Below are 19101 nucleotides of genomic sequence, written 5' to 3'. Positions count from 1 at the left end.
ACCACTGCAATAAACAAAAAAGAACTCTACGCCACTCTACACTACTCTAATCTACTCTTCACCACTCTATGCCACTGCACTCTATGCCACAGCACACTATTCCACTCTAATCTACTCTGCACCACTCTACTCTGTCATTGCACTTTACGCCACTCTACTCTTCACCACTCTATGCCACTGCACTGTCTGTCACTTTACTCTGCACTATTCTACTCTACGCCGCTCCACTCTACACTCCTGCATTATACGCTCCTGCACTCACAGCCATTGAACTCTGTGCCACAGCACTATATGGCACTCTAATCTACTCTGTCATTGCACTTTACACCACTCTACTCTACACAACTCTATGCCATTGTACTGTATGCCACCCTACTCTGAATCCCTCTACTCTAGGCCACTGCATTCTACTCTGCACCACTCACATTTTCAGTTCAACTCTTCGTCAGTCCACTCTGCGCCACGCCACTCTGTGCCACTCTACTCTACACCTCTCTATCTACTCTATGCCACTGCACACCACACCACTCTACTCTGCACCACTCTACTCTACACCACTGCACTCTACGCCACTGTACTCTATTCTGTCTGCACTACTCAACTCTATACCACTCTACTCCATTCTGCACCACTCTGCTCTGCACCACTGCACTCAATGCCACTGTATTCTATGCCACTCTATTCTGTATCACACTACTGTACACAACTGCACTCTATGCCACTGCACCCTACTCTGCATCACTTTACTCTGTGCCTTTGCACTCTGTGCAGTGCACTGTACACCACTCTACTGTCCACCATTGCACTTTATGCCAGTGCACTATATGCCACTCTGCTCTGCATCACTCTACGACTCTGCACTCTAATACTACACTCAATGCCACTCTAGTCTACTCTGCACCCTCTACTCTATGCCACTCAACTCTGCACCACTCTACTCTACGCCAGGCCACTCTATTCTATGCCACATTCCACCACTCCACTGTACACAACTCTATGCCACTCCACTCCATGTCACTCCACACACTGCCACTGTACACAGTGCCACTCTATTCTACGCCATTTCACTCTACCCCATTTCATTTTACGCGACTCCACTCGACTCTATACCATGTAAATGTAAATGTAAATGTTGTAGACTTGTAAAGCGCACAGCTGCCCCAGCAACGGGGCGTCCCGGCGCTGTAGACCGCTGGGGAACCCGTCCTGGCTATCCCTGTGAGATGGTCCCTTTCTGGGTATCTCCAAGGTGAAACCAGGCATCCCCGGCGTCTGTGGGGGGCCGTTGTAGAGATGAGGCAAGCTTAATGCCCAGAGTTGCCGAGTGTGTTCCTGGTTAGAGTAGGTACCGAGGCGAGAATTATCGAGTCCGTTTTGACCCTGGTCCACGACCCTGCCGCGTCGGGAATTGAACCCTGGTCCCTGGCCGATTCTCTGCTTACGGGTCTGCCGCCTCTCACCAGTGAGCCACACCTCTCCACCATGCCACTTCACTCTACGCCAGTCTAGTCTTCCCCACTCCACGCCACTCTACTCTGTGCCACTCCACTCTACTCTATGCCACTCCACTCTATGCCAATCCACTGCACTCTACTCTGCACCACTATACACCACAGCACCCTCTGCCAATGAACTCTACGCCGCTCTACACCACTCTATGCCACTGCACTCTATGCCACACCACTCAACTTTGTCATTGCACTTTACACCACTCTACTCTTCACCCCTCTGTGCCACTGCACTGTCTGTCACCTTAACCTGTACCAGTCTACTCTGCACCCCTCACTCTACACCCTTGCATTCTACACCCCTGCACTCAATGCCTCTGAACCATTATACTCTAGGCCACTGCACTCTAAGCTACTGCACTCTACTCTCTACCACTCGACTTTTATGATGTTCAATTCTATGCCACTCCACTCTGTGCTACTACACTCTGTGCCACCCTACTCTACACCACTCTACTTTATGCCCCTGCACTCTACACCACTCTACTCTACACCACTGCACTCTACTCTACACCTCTCTACTCTATGCCACTACACGCCACACTACTCTACACCACTGCACTCTGCACCTCTGTATTCTACTCTGTCTGCACTACTCAACTCTGCACCACTGCACTCCATACCACTCGACTTCACTCTGCAACACTCTACTCTGCGCCATTGCACTCTGTGCCACTGCATTCTATGCCACTCTACTCTGTACCACACTACTCTACACCACTGTACTCTATTCTGCACCACTCAACTCTGCCCCATTACACCCTATGCTACTGCATCCTATGACACTCTACTCTGTACCACACTAATGTACACCACTGCACTCTATGACACTGTACTCCACTTTGCACCACTGAACTCTGTGCCATTGCATTCTAAGCACTGCACTCTACATCACTCTACTCTATACCATTTCACTCTATGCCAGTGCACTATATGGCAATCTACTATACACCACTGTATGACTCTGCACTCTAACTCTACACTCTACTCTGCACCTGTCTACTCTACGGCACACAACTCTGCACCAATCTACTCTACGACACTGCACTCTATGCCAGTCCACTCTACTCCTCTCTAGTCTATGCCACTCCAAACCACTCCACAGTTCACAACTCTATGCCACTCCACTCTATGCCACTCCACTCCACTGTACGCCACTCTACTCCATGCCACTCTACTCCATGCCACTCCACACAGTGCCACTCTACCCAACTGCACACATTGCCACTCTATTCTATGCCATTTGACTCTACCCCATTTCATTCTACGGCCACTCCACTCTGCACATTGCCACTCAACTCTACACCATGCAACTTCACTCTACCCTGCGCCAGTTCACTCTACCCCAAATTAGTATACCCCACTCCACTCTATGCCAGTCTACTCTATGCCACTCTATTCTCTGCCACTCCACTCCACTCTACTTTATGCCACTCCACTCTACTCTATGTCACTCCACTCTACGCAATGCACTTCACTCTATGCCAATCCACTCAACTCTATGCCATTCTATTCTATGCCACTGTACTCTACACCACTCCAGGCCACTCTGAGCCACTCCAGGCCACTCTGAACCCCTCCACTATACGTTACTCCACACCATGTTATGCCACCAAGCATAGCTTTTTCATAGGCTAAACATATTGGCTTTACAAATACCTGTTTAACAATTTGAACACTGTACTGAAGCATTTTGGATGGATGCATTCCGTGAGTCTACTGTTTACCAAAAGAACATGGTTCAAAACAAAAATAAACACATGGAGCGGCTTGATGAAAATCTTGCAAAAGTTTAACAACATTAAAAGTAACATTTTACCAATATGCACCACATAGAGCACACAGTATATAGAGATACAATACATGAGACATAAAACAACACAGAAAACAAAATGATCCTAATACCTTATGTGACGTAATCATTTATAACCAACCTTCGAACATAACAGATTCAGATTAACTATGAAGGACAACAACAGTAAACTTATGTTGGGTGTCTCCAGCTTGAAAATATGTTAGCTCCAGTGCAGCCTTTATATCTGTTAGGTATGCCCTCAATAAATCACATGTGTTTTAGCTCTTTACAATAATACAGCATCTACTACATAGAACTAATCACCACATTACATATTAGGTACATGCAAGTAGATGTGCAGGTAAGAATATTTATGTATACTTCCTATGATGATGATGATGTTATGGTATGCAATATAGAGGTTGTGATATTATTGTAGTGCGGTAGTATCCATCTCGATAGAGCATCGAACAGTGGTTTAATTGTAAAATAACAAGTGCCATGAGCTCTTGTCAGGAGGCAGCTTGTACCAGCCCATTTCTCCTGTTAGAGCCACCTATAACAGAACCAACTACTTACCATAAAAGTTGGGGGAGAATGTTGCATAATGGCCAGAGCTGCTGACTTCGGAGCTAGGGGACCAGGTTTGAGTCTCAGTGTAGTCTTAACGTCCTGTGATTCTACGCAAATCACCCTAATTTGGATGACATCTCTGTGGTTTTGGAACCGACCAACCTCAGGTCGGTGGACCAAAACCACAATTACGATGCACCCGCACATGGTGTGGTCACAGACTCCCGTTTTCCTATGGGAGCTTGTGCGGTAGTCGGAAACCAGCAACAGCACAAGCTCCAATAGAGTAATGAGAGTCACTGTAAATCCCTACATCGTATAGGGATTTACAGGGGGGCACCATAGGGGCCCCATCGGTCCCCAACCGGAGGCCACGGAAGGAGGGGGGCCCTGTTAGGAGCCCCCAAAGTCGCTTTCCAACAGGCTTTCTATGTCGCAAAGCCCAACATGGAAAGCCTATCAGAAACCAACATCATAATCCAGACGGCGGAAACGCCGTCCATAAGGGATTATGTTGTGGTTCTGACTGGTCGACAGGCTCCTTGAGCCCGTCGGAAGCCAGTCAGATTGACCTGCCAGTTTCAAATCCGGCTGCTGTCATTGTAATATGGGTGTCGGATTTGAAACCTTGGATGTCAGTCGGAAAGCCTCCGACCTGCAGTCGGAGGCTTTCCAACCAACATCTAAATTAGGGACTCAATCTCCCCGTAAATCGATGTGTCCTTAACTGGTGCTTATGAAAAGCACCCATGTTTATGATTAAGTGCCAGTGTTGAGAATCAGAAATTACAGGCTCAAATTAAGCACTGGCGTCCAACAACCTATCTGTCAATCTGATATCAATGTTCAAGGCAGACAGGTTCTTCCAGAATCTAAGCAACCCTGAAAAAGTAAGATGATTCATCATATATCTTGGAATTCAGATTGCAAGGTGTTTTTTATTCTCTGTGAGAGCATTGGTACTGTTGTCGTCCAGGACTTGATATCAGCACTGCGACATGGCGGTTTTCTCACCTGTGATTTCTGTCACACCTAGATGCAAGCTTTAATTGTGGTCCATCTATGTCCCATGCCGCGTTTGTACCTTGCTGTGTGTTCCATTTTATAAAGTTGCTTCTGTTGCTGGCCTGGGAGCACATCACTGTCTGATGCATTCTTCCTAACTTAGTAACTTGAAGAAAACGTCATTCTTCATCGCTACAATTTTCTTTTCTCCAGGGCTCTTCCTGACACAAGCCTCAAACATCGACACAGATCCCTTCTCCATCATCCATGGAAATGGCAGCATTCACTTTGGACACAAAGTCTTACAGTTCAGAGAACACACCACCACATGGTAAGACAGGTGTCTAATTTGTGCCAGCAGCCACAGAGGTGGGTGTCCGCACTCTTATTTTGGGACTGGGACTTATTTTTCATCATCAGACTTTGCTGAAGATTAAGAGAGTGAGAGAGGTTAGCACAAATTGTAAGGAAGAGGAAAACCGTGGTAAAGGAAGAAAGCAGGAATGAAAAAGAACTTACAAGGTTGAGATCAAGAAATATTAACTACAGAGTAGTGAAAAAAAGTTGTGAGGTTAAATCAAGACTACAAGAGCTTTGGTATTCGGCAACCCCAGCATTTGGAAGCCCCGACAGTGAGTACCTAAAGAAACTCTGAGCTCCTGCTGTTGAATTTTATTTTATTTATTTATTTTATTTTACAAACTACGCATTTTATAAGACGGGTTATGTTCAGACTGTGAATGCTTAAATCCCACCATGTGCGGGGTTATTTCTACCAAAAGTGTATGAAGCCATGCAAAAACTCTAGCTTTGTGTAGGGATTCCTGGTAGTGGTTCACTCTTTAATGCAGCTCCCAGGATATCTCAGAGGTGGTATATACAGGGGCCTGCTACAAAAGTGGCTCTGAAGCAGGGTTTCCTCAAAGAGTGCCTCATGTATGTGGGATTGCTACTACTGGTTACCTTCAAAATGTGTGGTAATGTCATGCATGAAGTCTGCAGTTCAAGGGTCACTGCTTCACAGATTTAGCAACCATTTAGTGTATGCCTGATTGAGATAGTTGTTCAATAGATGATCCTATACATTGGCTCTCTGACTCAATGTGGGGGGGAAGGGTCATTTACTACAAGCTCCCAGAGTATCACTGAAATCCAGGCTCATTAAAAACAAGATTTAACATATGGATCTCCATTCTAGACCCCACTCTGCATAAGGGTGGTCTGACTTGAAGAGTGATTTCATGACTGTGGAATCATCTTTTAGGTGGTTCCCTCCCTTCCTACCTAATCCCCAGTACTTTCTTCCATTTAGGATTATAGTGGGGGCTCCAGGTGAGCAGAACAACACGGGGAAAATATACCAGTGTCACCCAGAAAATGGTTCCTGCAAGACCATGAAAGGTAAATATCAAGATGACAGATGTTCATGTTAAGTTCATCGCCCTTGCGCCTCTTTCATCTTTGTCCCTGTTTATTGCACGGCTTATTGTAAGGAAAGGCCTCTTTTTTCATGATCGCCCCAAGTTTTTGACTGATGCTGCTGTGTTTTTTTACTCTGAAAGTGCACTGAGCTCTGCCATAGAGGACTCAATGCCTGTGCTCTGATTCTTTAAAAGTTGTTTGTCTAAGTAGCTCACCCACAATTGGCATGTTAACTTACTTTCAAGTCACTAATATGTAGTACCAGGGGTACTACATACTCTAAGTTAAAGTGTCCCTCATGGATTGCAGCACTTGTTGGGCCACCATAAGTGTGACAAAGCAAAGCTTGACTCCCAGCCTGCTGTTGCTGGTTGACAGAGCAGTTTTAATACTTCTAATTTGACTTTGCCATTTAAACCAATGACAAATCCAAGACCTTCCTTTTTAATATTTATAAGACACTTCTAAGGTCAGCCTATGGCGCCCTAAAGGTTGGGTGCATGATATTAAAAGACAGACATGTGTTATATTAACTTTACATGTCCTGACAGTTAAAACCCTGCATCGTAATTTTTACTGTGGAAAGACTAGTAGCCCCTTTGGCAAGTATGGAGTTACACTCTGACAACTCAGCAGAGATAACTTCTGAATGTAACTATTGACTAGGATACTTCAAGGTATCAAAAGGATTGTTGCATTACACCAGACTTGCTGCTCAAGTTGAATTTAATGTAACGTTTGCACAAATGGCCAATTTTTAAATTTTCCACTTTGCTGCCCAGAGTTTCCAGTAGTCGTTTACTGTTGCACACAAGCTGTTGTCCTGGAGCCAGCCTTCTGCCCTCCTGGAGATACGTGTGAATGATTATCAGGAAGAAACACAAAGGATCTGCAGAGAGCAGAGGTGTGACCTCCTCCTGGCAGGATGGCCATTTTGTGTGCAGGCTCAAAAGGTTAGATTCAAAGCAAACCACCTTTGAAGGGAAAATGGTAGTCACACATGAGAGGGGCTGCTCTTGTGTTTTAGCATAAAGGCTGGCATCCAGGGCAGAGAGGTAGGCCATTGCCAAACTGTTTTTCCATGGGCATGTAGCCATACCTATGTGATGGACTATTTTTATAAATTGGTGTCGGATTTTTAATGTGTTGGGTTTTCATTGTATTCAACTATTTGTCACTTCTTAATGCTTGTTCCGTTGATAAAGCCTGACTGTTCTAAGCCACAGCTACCCAGGACTGAGCTAAGATTTTACAAACGAGCCCGACTGGACCTGATACGGAATTGTGTCTTTATTATACAGTGGGGTCTCACAACCACACCATATAATTCACCACTTTCCTCACACTCCTGGTCCTTATTTTGTCATTTTTCCCTCTTTAGCTCAAGTTCAACGCTCTTACTTTGTTTCTTATTAATGCATTGTTCGCAGACCTCCCAGCTTCTCCCTCGTATTCACAGCATGCACTCTTTGCTTTGTCCTTTCAATCTAATGCCCTCACTTTTTTTTAATCCATCTTCAGTCTGTGATCCATGGGTTGCCTTTGCCGTTCTTCAGCCTGTGGTCTTACCTGTCTCTTTGTTCCCTTACAGGCACAGACAGCGTCTCTACGCCACACCTCGGACTGACGTTGGAAGGTGACCCGGCAACATCACGCTTCATTGTGAGTATATGATCAGAGAAGTGAAGGCGATGCTGGGTTATTGTGGTCACTGGCAACGCTATCCCCTCACATCACCATTCTTGATGGCCACATAGGCATGCTTGAGGTCTGTCTTGTCTTCTCACGTCGTTTTCAGGCAGATATACCCACACTACATTCAGATAAAAGGACTTTGTGGGAAATCTTGTATGCTTTGAGATCTTCTGACATGTTTTGCTGTAATCCACTCCTCATCTGTTTGATATATGCTCTTCTCTGAAGCCTCCCTGTAGTTGTGGACATTTTCTGCCTGACTTCACCACGAGCTGGTGAAACTATGCCTTATTTTGTCTGAGAAATGTGATAGTCGTCTGGTAAGTGGCATTCCTATACCTTTTAAATCATGCAATGGCGGTCTGCATCTTTAACCCTCCTGATATTGTTGGTAGCTCAAATTAAATGCCTAAGCAAACAAAGGCGGCAATGATAGAGAATTTATGAGAGAGGCCACACCATACACTCCCAGTCAGTACATGAACCTACTATAAAAGAGCTCCTGTGATTTGAGATATACGTTTGCATGCAGTAATGGGCTACCTGTGTAGGAAGGAGACAGTGAACGTGGCTAGGTACTTCCATGTTTAAAATGTGAAAATGACGTCAATCCCTGAGCCATATCATGGGGCCTGCTTCATCCTTGGGTTTGCTACTTTGTGGGGAAAAATCCTCCTACGTGCAGTGATGGTCAAGGTGGCTGTCATACAGTCAGTAGCTTGAGAGTGCGATGTGTATAGATACGTGGTGTAAAGCCCAACATCCACTTCCTGCTGAGATCTACGTTGCTGTGAAACCTAAGGAGTGTCGCCCCTACAAAGGCCAACCCTACCGAAACAAGATACAATGTGGACCCTGTTTAAAACTGTGTGAGGGTGTGGTATAGGACTGATGTTACTCCCTTCTACTACATTAAAATAAAGAGAGTATCTTAATGGACCCTTCATGTATTGTTGTGTTGGCATGTTTCAGCATCTGAGGGCAGTGTGGTAATCCTCCTTCTCGGACTGCTTGTTCAGCTTCAGGCCCCTTTCCTTGCACCTGCTCTTCAGCTCTTTCATGTGGAATTTTTCCTCATTTGCCAGTTCCACTTCAATGTTCCCAAAGATTTTAAATGCAAAAAGTGAGGGGAAGTATGAAAGATGATCCAATTAAAACCAAAAAGCCAATTAAAAAATCCCAAAAGTCAATTTTTAAAGTGATTTTTAATTTCAACTGAAATCACTATGCGGTACCGCAAACCACAAGTGCTGGATTCTATTGCTGACCACCAATATAAGAAATTGGATTATTTAGGGTGGGTGACTGCCTCCCACAAGAAGGAATATTCACATCCCTTGCCAAGGTGAACCCTCAAAGTCCTTAAATTAACCCGAGCTCAAACCCCTAGTACCTATGTCACAGAGCAGACAGGTTTAACTTAGTGCAATGTGTACAGTATTTATCCAGTGCCCAAGCTGTATTAAAGTCAAAACACTAAGCAATAAAAATCCCAAACCCAAATAAATGTTAATCAACAAAATGACAGCAAAATGGCAAACATACAACAAGGGAAACCGAAGATATGATTTTTGCATATATTTAAAGTAAAATAGTGGTGAAAAGTGTTAAGCACAAATAGAAATCAATAATCAATGTAGACCGGGACCTAGGCACAATTTTAGGCTGACCGCAATGGAGTCTGGGTAAGATACACAAACCAGGTACATTCTGGTCAAAGAATTTACCTTCTGATGTAGTCTTTTAAGTCCCGCCTAACCACAATACTTCTAAGGCCCCAGGGGCCTCCAAGAGGGTCCTTAGAGACCTTACAGGGTGTCAGGCACAGGCCACCAGCAGGATCCAGTCAAGTTACTCATGGTCGAATGTACGACATTACATCGCGGTGTTTACACTGCGATACCTTTACAACGCAGGCATTACAACGCAAGTGGTTACAACGACCTGCGCTGGAGGGCGCTGGACTTAGGAATAGTATGATTTACTATTCCAACTCTAGTCTACGTACAGTAGGAAAGATGTGGGTATAGTAAATCATACTATTCCTTAGGTTAGTGCGCCATCCAGCGCAAGTCATTGTAACGACATGTGTTGTAACACCTGCGTTGTAAAGGTATTGCGGTGTAAACACTGTGATGTAAACAATGTTTCCCCTCATGGTCAGCTGGTTACTTCCAGGAAAAGACCTCTTGCAACTTGATGACTCCCTGTAGCCACACAGAAAGTCAACCAACTGACCCTTGTACCAAAGACAAAAAGTGGACTTCAAAAGGGAGTAAATGCAGTCCTTCAAGGCTCCTCTCAGGCCAAAGGCAGCAGGTTCTGCCCTCTTCTGATCTTCCGCAGGTCCAGAAAGTTTTTTGTCCAGTTGCTTTGGGATGCCACATTTGCACCTGGCACCAGCTAGAGGGTGGGCGTAGGTACTGGGCACTCCCTAACTAATAGGGCAAAAGTTCCCTGGGCCGACCCTATTCGCTATTTCAGTAGCTTCTGTTTGCCTACTTCAAATAGGTCAAATATGCCATGCATCAGGGTATTTTCAATATGTCCAAAATCTTCGGCCATCCTAAACTTGAGCTCTGAGGCTGGGGGAGGGGGGTGAGTGGGGTGTACTATGGCAATGTTAGTGCCCTCCCACATCTGACTAAAATCAGAGTGATGTAGGCACTGCACCAACACAAACCTAGAAACAGAAGTTTGATAGGACAAAAGCAGGGTCCTTCAGCAAACAAAGTGAGGCTACTCAAGCATTGTTTTGACATTCCGTTCTTTCCCTTTCAAGTATGCCCCTGATGTTCCATGTGGCTCCACAGACCTGTCATGCATGAGTTGACAGGGTGGCATCACAGAATACCCACAGCCCCCAATTTGCTTATTCTGTTGGCTTTAGATGAGTCATTTCTGGCCATTCAGGTCAGCCTACTGTTTGCTTCTGGGAGGCATTTCAGACCTCTTGAAGGCAGAGCAGTCTGGGAGAATCTGGAGCGCTAATACAAATTAGCCTCCAAGAACAACAGGAAGGGAAAAGGTGACTTTTTATAAGTCACATTCCCTTAATATTTATTCAAAATCTGACTTCACAGTTGAATTTTCAATAGCTATCAAAAATAGTTGTTTACTTTTCTAGCTGGTCCCATTCCTGAGATACAGTATTAGTGTTTTATATCTCTGCTCAGTGTTTCTCTATGGGCTAACCAGCCTTCCTACAGTGAAAATAGGTTTTGGCTGCTAGTCACTGTAACAACATATTAACTTTACATTTATACATTTCTTGCTTTTAAATACCATTCACCCTGCCTTGTGAACTACATGACTTACATAGGGGTAACTTATTAATATTTTAAAAGAAGGTTTTCTCCTATCAAAAAGAGTTATTTTGACATGTTGCGCAGCAGGTTTTACACTGCAGCAGTTAGTCTACACAGGGTAGACCTGAAGCCGCGTTTGCATCGCCACTGTTGTGGATGGCACAACACATGCTGAAGTCCATAAGTGGCATTTTAACTTCCAGGCCCTGAGTGCACTTTCTACACCCTGAACTAGGGGACTTGTAGACAAGTTAAAGGTTCCAATTAGGAATAAGCCAATTTAACCATGTTTAAAGAGGGAGCATAGACACTTTACTCTTGGTCAGCAGGAGTAAAGTGCACAGGGTTCTTATGCCAGAAAAACAGAAATGGCAAAAATGGGTGGGGTGGGGGGGGGGGGTGATGGGTATACATCATGCAAAAGATGGTCTTTTCCTATCCCAACCAAATGCATGCATACTAAAGTAACCTCAGTCATCTGTTCTTCATTTTACTTATCTTATTTTCTACAGTTTACCCGTTACTGTATGTCTACCGCTCAAATTTATTTCATATTTCCCTATACAATTCACCACTTCCGGTTTGGGTTCCGGAATAGCGTGCTATATGCCGAAAAGCACTTTGATGCCTCATCCGGGGTACCAAGCGCTATATAAATGCAAGCCCCTCCCTTTTCTATCCCTCCACTATCCTTTTCAACTCAAATAAAAGACTCACATGTCTAACACTCAAATTAATTTCATATTTCCCTATACTAATTCACCACAAATCTTTTTTGGGTTCCGAAGTAGAGTGCTACTCGCCGAAAAGTGCTTCGATGCCTTGTCAGGGGGTAGTAAGCGCTACATAAATACAATTACAACTACAATTATTCCCCATTTATTGGGATCCTTGTGTCAGTAAATCTGTAAAGTAACGTCTCTACAATTATTCCGCTTTGAGTTTTAAATGCAACTGATACATATAGTACTGTACTACAACTGCTTCATTATGATGGATAATATCTCCAAACCATGGCGTCATGGTAACCAAAGTTATTTTGAACACTCAAATATAGAAATCACTTGAAATACTGTATACAATATATCATATTTTTTTATGATAAGCTAATATCCGCGAACCCTTGTTCATACAAAAGGGCTTTTTAAATTTAGTAAACCCAACAATTTTGTTGTGAGCATCAGCATTCCATGTACAAAATGTTAAAATCAGTATTGACGCCTGAACAATTATTTCATCACTGACCTATTTAATAAATGCGCAAATTGGAACATGGTATATGCTTCGGGTTTTCATATATTAATGCTCATCTAGTAAAACGCTGAAGAATAGCATCACAACCTAATCTAATCTAAGCTGTATAGGGATTGGAAAAACTGAATGGGAAATATAATTATTGAGACTATCACGACGGAATATGACAAAATGCAAGTTCAAAATTCCAGCTATAGAAAATCAACTCAACTTGAAAGTAAACCACTGTAAGAAAAATGTTAGTAACTTTTATTTCTACATCTACAACTGAAAGTTAACACATCGATTTTTTCATGTTTGACGATTTTCAAGTATGACAAAAATCTAAGGACCTCATTTATGAGACTCCTTGCGCCTCCGGAATGTCACTTTTTATCACGTTCTGTGGTGCAGAAGCCTGCGTGATATTTATCAGGCAGCACTAAGTTACTTTTCTTGGCTGAATTCTGCCTGATAAATATCAGGCCCTTTAACTCAGTGTTCTGCGTTAAAGGGGCGTGCAATGGGTGTTGCTGGGGGCGTTCCCGGCATCATCCATGGCCTTTTGACACTGCCCCAAATTTAGGAGACATCGTAAATCTGAGGCAGCGCCAAAAGTTTATGCCTCCCCGGGGGGGAGGGGGGGGGGGGGTGGCGTAAGGGAGGCGCAACGAGGAGAAATATCTTTATTTCTCCTTGTTTTTCCTTTTTAGGTCGAGCCTAGAACAGCGCATGCGCTGTTGCTCGACTTTTAGTAAAGGGGATCTCGAAAGTGCTACCCAGGCATTTGCTGGCTGGCTACAAGCTTGAGTGCCCGTGCGCGTGCACGCGCGGCCATCTGTCTTTCCTGCCTTTCCTTTGTTGTCATGGGTAATTAGGCGCCTCTCTCCAGGCACCCTTTCATGCCATCGCTCGTTACCTATTCTGCCCTCCCCCGCCCTTTGCTGAGCTTACTTCATGTAGCGCAGTCTTTGCCTATCTCTGCCTACTCTCCCAGCCCTTACTTTCCTCCCACCGCCCGCTCAATCTCTATCTGAGCCTCTATCTGGGATATTGTTCTTGCTGGGTTTTGCCTTTAAAGAGGGATGGTATATCTTTTACATATACCCCTTCTGATCGCTTTCTATCAAGCTCTCCTGTTTTTATCCATTTTATTTTTAACTTTCATTCTTTTTCTCTTGTCCGAATGACCTAACATTTATTGATTTCCCTTTCTTCAGCATCCATTATGGTTATTTCTATATGTTTCTTTTTAATTTGCCACATTTTCTTTCTCCTTTTGCCTTGCTATGGCTCTTTAGCATTATCCGTTTTCATTCTCTTTTCTTATATGTTTACTTACTTTAATTTACTTCTCATACTCTCCCCTCCGTTTTTTTTCTGTATTGTATTTCTTTCTGTCCCTTTTCCGTTTCCAGTTTTTTATCTTCTTTTGCACTCACTACTCTAGGTAATCCCCTTGTCTTCTCCAACATACAGATCACAGCAAAGCCGACCCTTCCCTCGAACTAGCTCCTGAAGTGTGTGCCGCCCTCCCTTTGCCTCGAGTGGGCATGGACCACCTCTGCGGCCCGCTGCTGGCCCTAATCCCCGACACTTGTTTGTTTTAAAATGTCCGCCTCTCACTCCCAGCTCTTACTTTCGTCCCACCGCCCGCTCAATCTCTAGCTGAGCCTCTGTCTGGGATATTGTTCTTGGTGGGTTTTGCCTTTAAAGAGGGATGGTATATATTTTACATATCCCCCTTCTGATCGCTTTCTATCAAGCTCTCTTGTTTTTATCCATTTTATTTTTAACTTTCATTCTTTTTCTCTTGTCCGAATGACCTAACATTTATTGATTTCCCTTTCTACAGCATCCATTATGTTTTTTTTCTATATGTTTCTTTTTAATTTGCCACATTTTCTTTCTCCTTTTGCCTTGCTACGGCTCTTTAGCATTATCCATTTTCATTCTCTTGTCTTATATGTTTACTTACTTTAATTTACTTCTCATACTCTTCCCTCCGTTTTTTTTCTGTATTGTATTTATTTCTGTCCCTTTTCCGTTTCCATTTTTTTATCCTCTCTTGCACTCACTACTCTAGGTAATCCCCTTGTCTTCTCCAACATACAGATCACAGCAAAGCCGGCCCTTCCCTTGAACTTGCTCGTGAAGTGTATGCCGCCCTCCCCTTGCCCTGAGTGGGCATGAACCGCCTCTGCAGCCCGCTGCTTGCCCTAATCCCCGACACTTGTTTGTTTTAAAATGTCCGCCTCTCTGGGTGATGTTAAGAGGGGTCAGGCCGTCTCTCCTCTGCCCCTTTGGAGCCGGCACTCCCTCCCAGACTTGTTATGACCTTACAGATCTTCAAACACCAAACACAAGAGAGGGAGCGGTGACCCGGCACGGGCGCAGCCCCAGACCTGAAGTTTATGGTGCGCAACGATGATAAGGACTATTAACAACAACTCGGTTTTTTTAGCCACACACAAACACACAACCACACACACAAACACACACAACTCCACACACAACAACACACACACACACAACCACACACACAACTACAAACACACACACAACCACAAACACAACACACACACAACCACACACAAACACACACACACACAACCACAACCACACACAACCACACCCACCCACACACACAACCACAACCACACATACACAACCACAACCACACACACACAACCACATACACAACCACAACCACACACACACAACACACACACAACACACACACACAACCACACACACACACAACCACACACACAGAACCACCCACGACCACACACACACAGCCACAAACACACACACACACAGCACACACACACAACCACACACACACAACCACACACACAACCTCAAACACACACACACAACCAACCACAACTACACACAACCACACACACAACCACACAAACAACCACACACACAACCACACACACACAACCACACACACATGCAACCACAACCACACACACACACACACAACCACACACAACCATACACACAATCACACCCACACATACAACCACACACACACACAGCCACACACAACCACACAGACACACAAAACCACAACCACACACACAACCACACACACAACCACACACACAACCACACACAACACACACAACCACAACCACAACACAACACCACACCCAACCACCCAACCACAAACACAACCACAAACACAACAACACTCACAACCACAGCCACACATAACCACACACAACCACAACCACACCCGCAACCACACAAACAACCACAACCACACACACACAACCACACACACAACCACAACCACACACACACACAACCACACACACACACACACACACAACCACACACAACCACACTCACAACCACACACACAACCACAACCACACACACACAACCACACACACACACAACACACAACACACACAACACATACAACCTCACACACACACATACACACACAACCACACACACAACCACACACACAACCACAAACACAACCACACACACAACCACACACACACAACCACACACAACCACCCACCCACACACACAAGCACACTAACACACACAACCACACACAACCACACCCAACCCCACACACAACACACAAAACCACACACACACAACCACACACAACCACACAACCACACAAACAACCACAACCACACAAACAACCACAACCACACACACTCACAACCACACACACATAACCACACACACACAACCACACACACACAGCCACACACACAACCACACACACAACCACACACACACACACAACCACACACAACCACACACACACAACCACACACACACAACCACACACACACAACCACACACACAACCACACACACACAGCCACACACAACCACACAAACAACCACAACCACACAAACCACAACCACACACACACACAACCACGCACACATAACCACACACACAGAACCACACACACACAGCCACACACACAACCACACACACACACAACCACACACACACAACCACACACACACAATCACACACACACAACCACACACACACACAACCACACACACAACCACACACACAACCACACCCAACCGCACCCAACCACACATCCACAACTACACCCACAACCACAACCGCACCCACACACAACCACACACACAACCACACACACAACCACACACAACCACAACCATACACAAAACCACACACACACAACCACACACAACACCACACACAACCACACACACACGCAACCACACACACACACACAACCACACACACACACAACCACACACACAACCACACACAAAACCACACACAAAACCACACACACAACCACACACTCAACCACACACACACACAACCACAACCATACACAAACAACCACACATACACAACCACACATACACAACCACACACAACCACACACACAACCACACACACAACCACACACACACACAACCACAACCACACACACACACACAACCACACACACAACCACACACACACAACCACACACAACCACACACACAACCACACACACAACCACACACAACCACAACCACACATACAACCACACATACAACCACACACACAACTACACATACAACCACACACAACCACACACACACAACCACCCACACAAACACAACCACACACACACACACAAACACACAACCACACACACAACCACCAACACAACCACACACAACACACACACAACCACACACACACACACACAACCACACACACAACCACACACACACATAACCACACACACACAACCACAACCACACACACACAACCACACACACACAACCACACACAACCACACATCCACACACACACCCACAACCGCACCCACACCCACAACCACACCCACACACACAATCACACACACAACCACACACACACACAACCACATACACACAAATACACACACACACACACAAACACACACACAACCACACACACAACCACACCAAGCATTGGCATAGCCAATAGATCTCGCCTTTGGGACCTTATAAGTGTTTAGTCATGCAACAGTTGATGTGGTTACACCAAGGATATTGTGCTGCATAACTAAATACTTAGAAGGTTCCAAAGCGAGACCTATTGGCTATGCCAATCCTTGTTCTATGTGTGCTGCATTCTGCAGCACACATAGAAAGAGGAAAAAGCCTCTTGTGATTATTTTTGTACAGAAAGGTTTCCCTTCCTGTACAAAAACAATCATCCCCGCAATGCAGGCACCCTTGCGCCAAGGTGCAAAGGTGCCTGCGTTGGTGCACGGCAGCCCATTGTGCGCCGGGGCAGGGGAGAAGGACAGCGATGAGCGTATCTTATAGATACGGCGCATTCCTGACCTTTTTTTTTGCTGTAGGGAAGCGCAGCAGGAAGGCCTGCTGCGCTGCCCTACGGCAAAACCTCATAAATGAGGCCCTTAGGACTGATATTTATCAGGCAGAATTCAGCCAAAAAAAGTGGCTTAGTGCTGCCTGATAAATATCACGCAGGCTTCTGCGCCACAGAACGTCACAAAAAGTGACGTTCCGGAGGCGAAAGGAGTCTCATAAATGAGGCCCTAAGTATATTAGTTCAACGAAAAAGGATCTTTGGTTGAAGACGCAACAGAAACCTTAAAGGCATGCTTGCAAAAGCTAAAAAGAAGTACTCATCTAAACATATGACTGGCACACGGCTATGTGCACAATACGCCCACTGTAACGACGTGATGGAAGGGGAAGTGGTGAATCATTCCTACACCGGAAATTGCATCAAGTTAAAGGACTTTTCAACATTGATTCAGAATTTAATATGTTACATAATGAAACAAAAACAAAAAGATTTACTGAGACGAACATAAATAAAAAAAAAATATTTTTAAATCATTGAATCCTTCACAGGCACCAAGTTTTATTAATAATAATAACTTGGTTTTTATAGTGCTAAATAAAACACATTTCATTTATAAGCACTGTAAATAACAGGTGTTAGTATTACCCAATTTATGGTACTCAATTTACTCACCTCGTAAAGATGAAAGGCTGATTCCATCTTGCCGGGATTTGAACTCACGACCTCCAGAACACCGCATATATCTGCAGCAAATGTTCAGTTGTCCAAACCTATTGAGAGACGACATTCAATAATGATGTGCCTTTCCATATTTTGAAAATTCTGAAACTGTTGCTACCTACTATAAATTGATTGAACAGACTCTGTGCCTGATTACGAGTGTGGCGGTCCATAGACCACCAGACTCATCGGGGCATGGTGGTAGCGGTCTCCCGACTGCCCTATTATGAGTCAGGCGGTTGGACCACCACATCCCTGCTGCAGCCGCCAGGGCACTGCCATTCTCTGGCGGTGTTGCTGTGGTGTAGAGATCCCGCCTGGGTTTTCATGGCTGTTCCTCCTCTATGGAAACTCTGGCAGAGAGGAAACAAAGGCCCCCCTGGTGCCTCTGTGCCCTGTGGATGCACACAGGGGGGCACAACATTTGCACCCCTATGTGCATGCACACCAGTTCCTGCACGGCATGGACTAATAAGTCCATGCCATGCAG

General features: G+C 44.9%; 1 protein-coding gene across 2 annotated transcripts in view; it reads left to right on the top strand.

Annotated features, from left to right (window-relative positions):
* Nucleotides 1-19101, top strand: part of ITGAL (integrin subunit alpha L) — a 394734-nt gene that overhangs the window by 115527 nt on the left and 260106 nt on the right. For both annotated transcript variants that reach the window (XR_014966715.1, XM_085618461.1), the window contains exons 2-4: nucleotides 5095-5212; nucleotides 6194-6282; nucleotides 7895-7965. Coding sequence is in view for 1 of the 2 variants with exons in the window: in XM_085618461.1 (XP_085474587.1) it covers nucleotides 5095-5212; nucleotides 6194-6282; nucleotides 7895-7965 (278 nt within the window). In the remaining variant the exon portion in view is untranslated. The remainder of the gene's footprint in view (nucleotides 1-5094; nucleotides 5213-6193; nucleotides 6283-7894; nucleotides 7966-19101) is intronic.

This window comes from Triturus cristatus, chromosome 7 (genome assembly GCF_964204655.1).
Source record: "Triturus cristatus chromosome 7, aTriCri1.1, whole genome shotgun sequence".
Lineage (NCBI taxonomy): Eukaryota > Metazoa > Chordata > Amphibia > Caudata > Salamandridae > Triturus > Triturus cristatus.
Note: the sequence above shows the minus strand (reverse complement) of the source record. Positions and strands in the feature narration are given on the sequence as shown.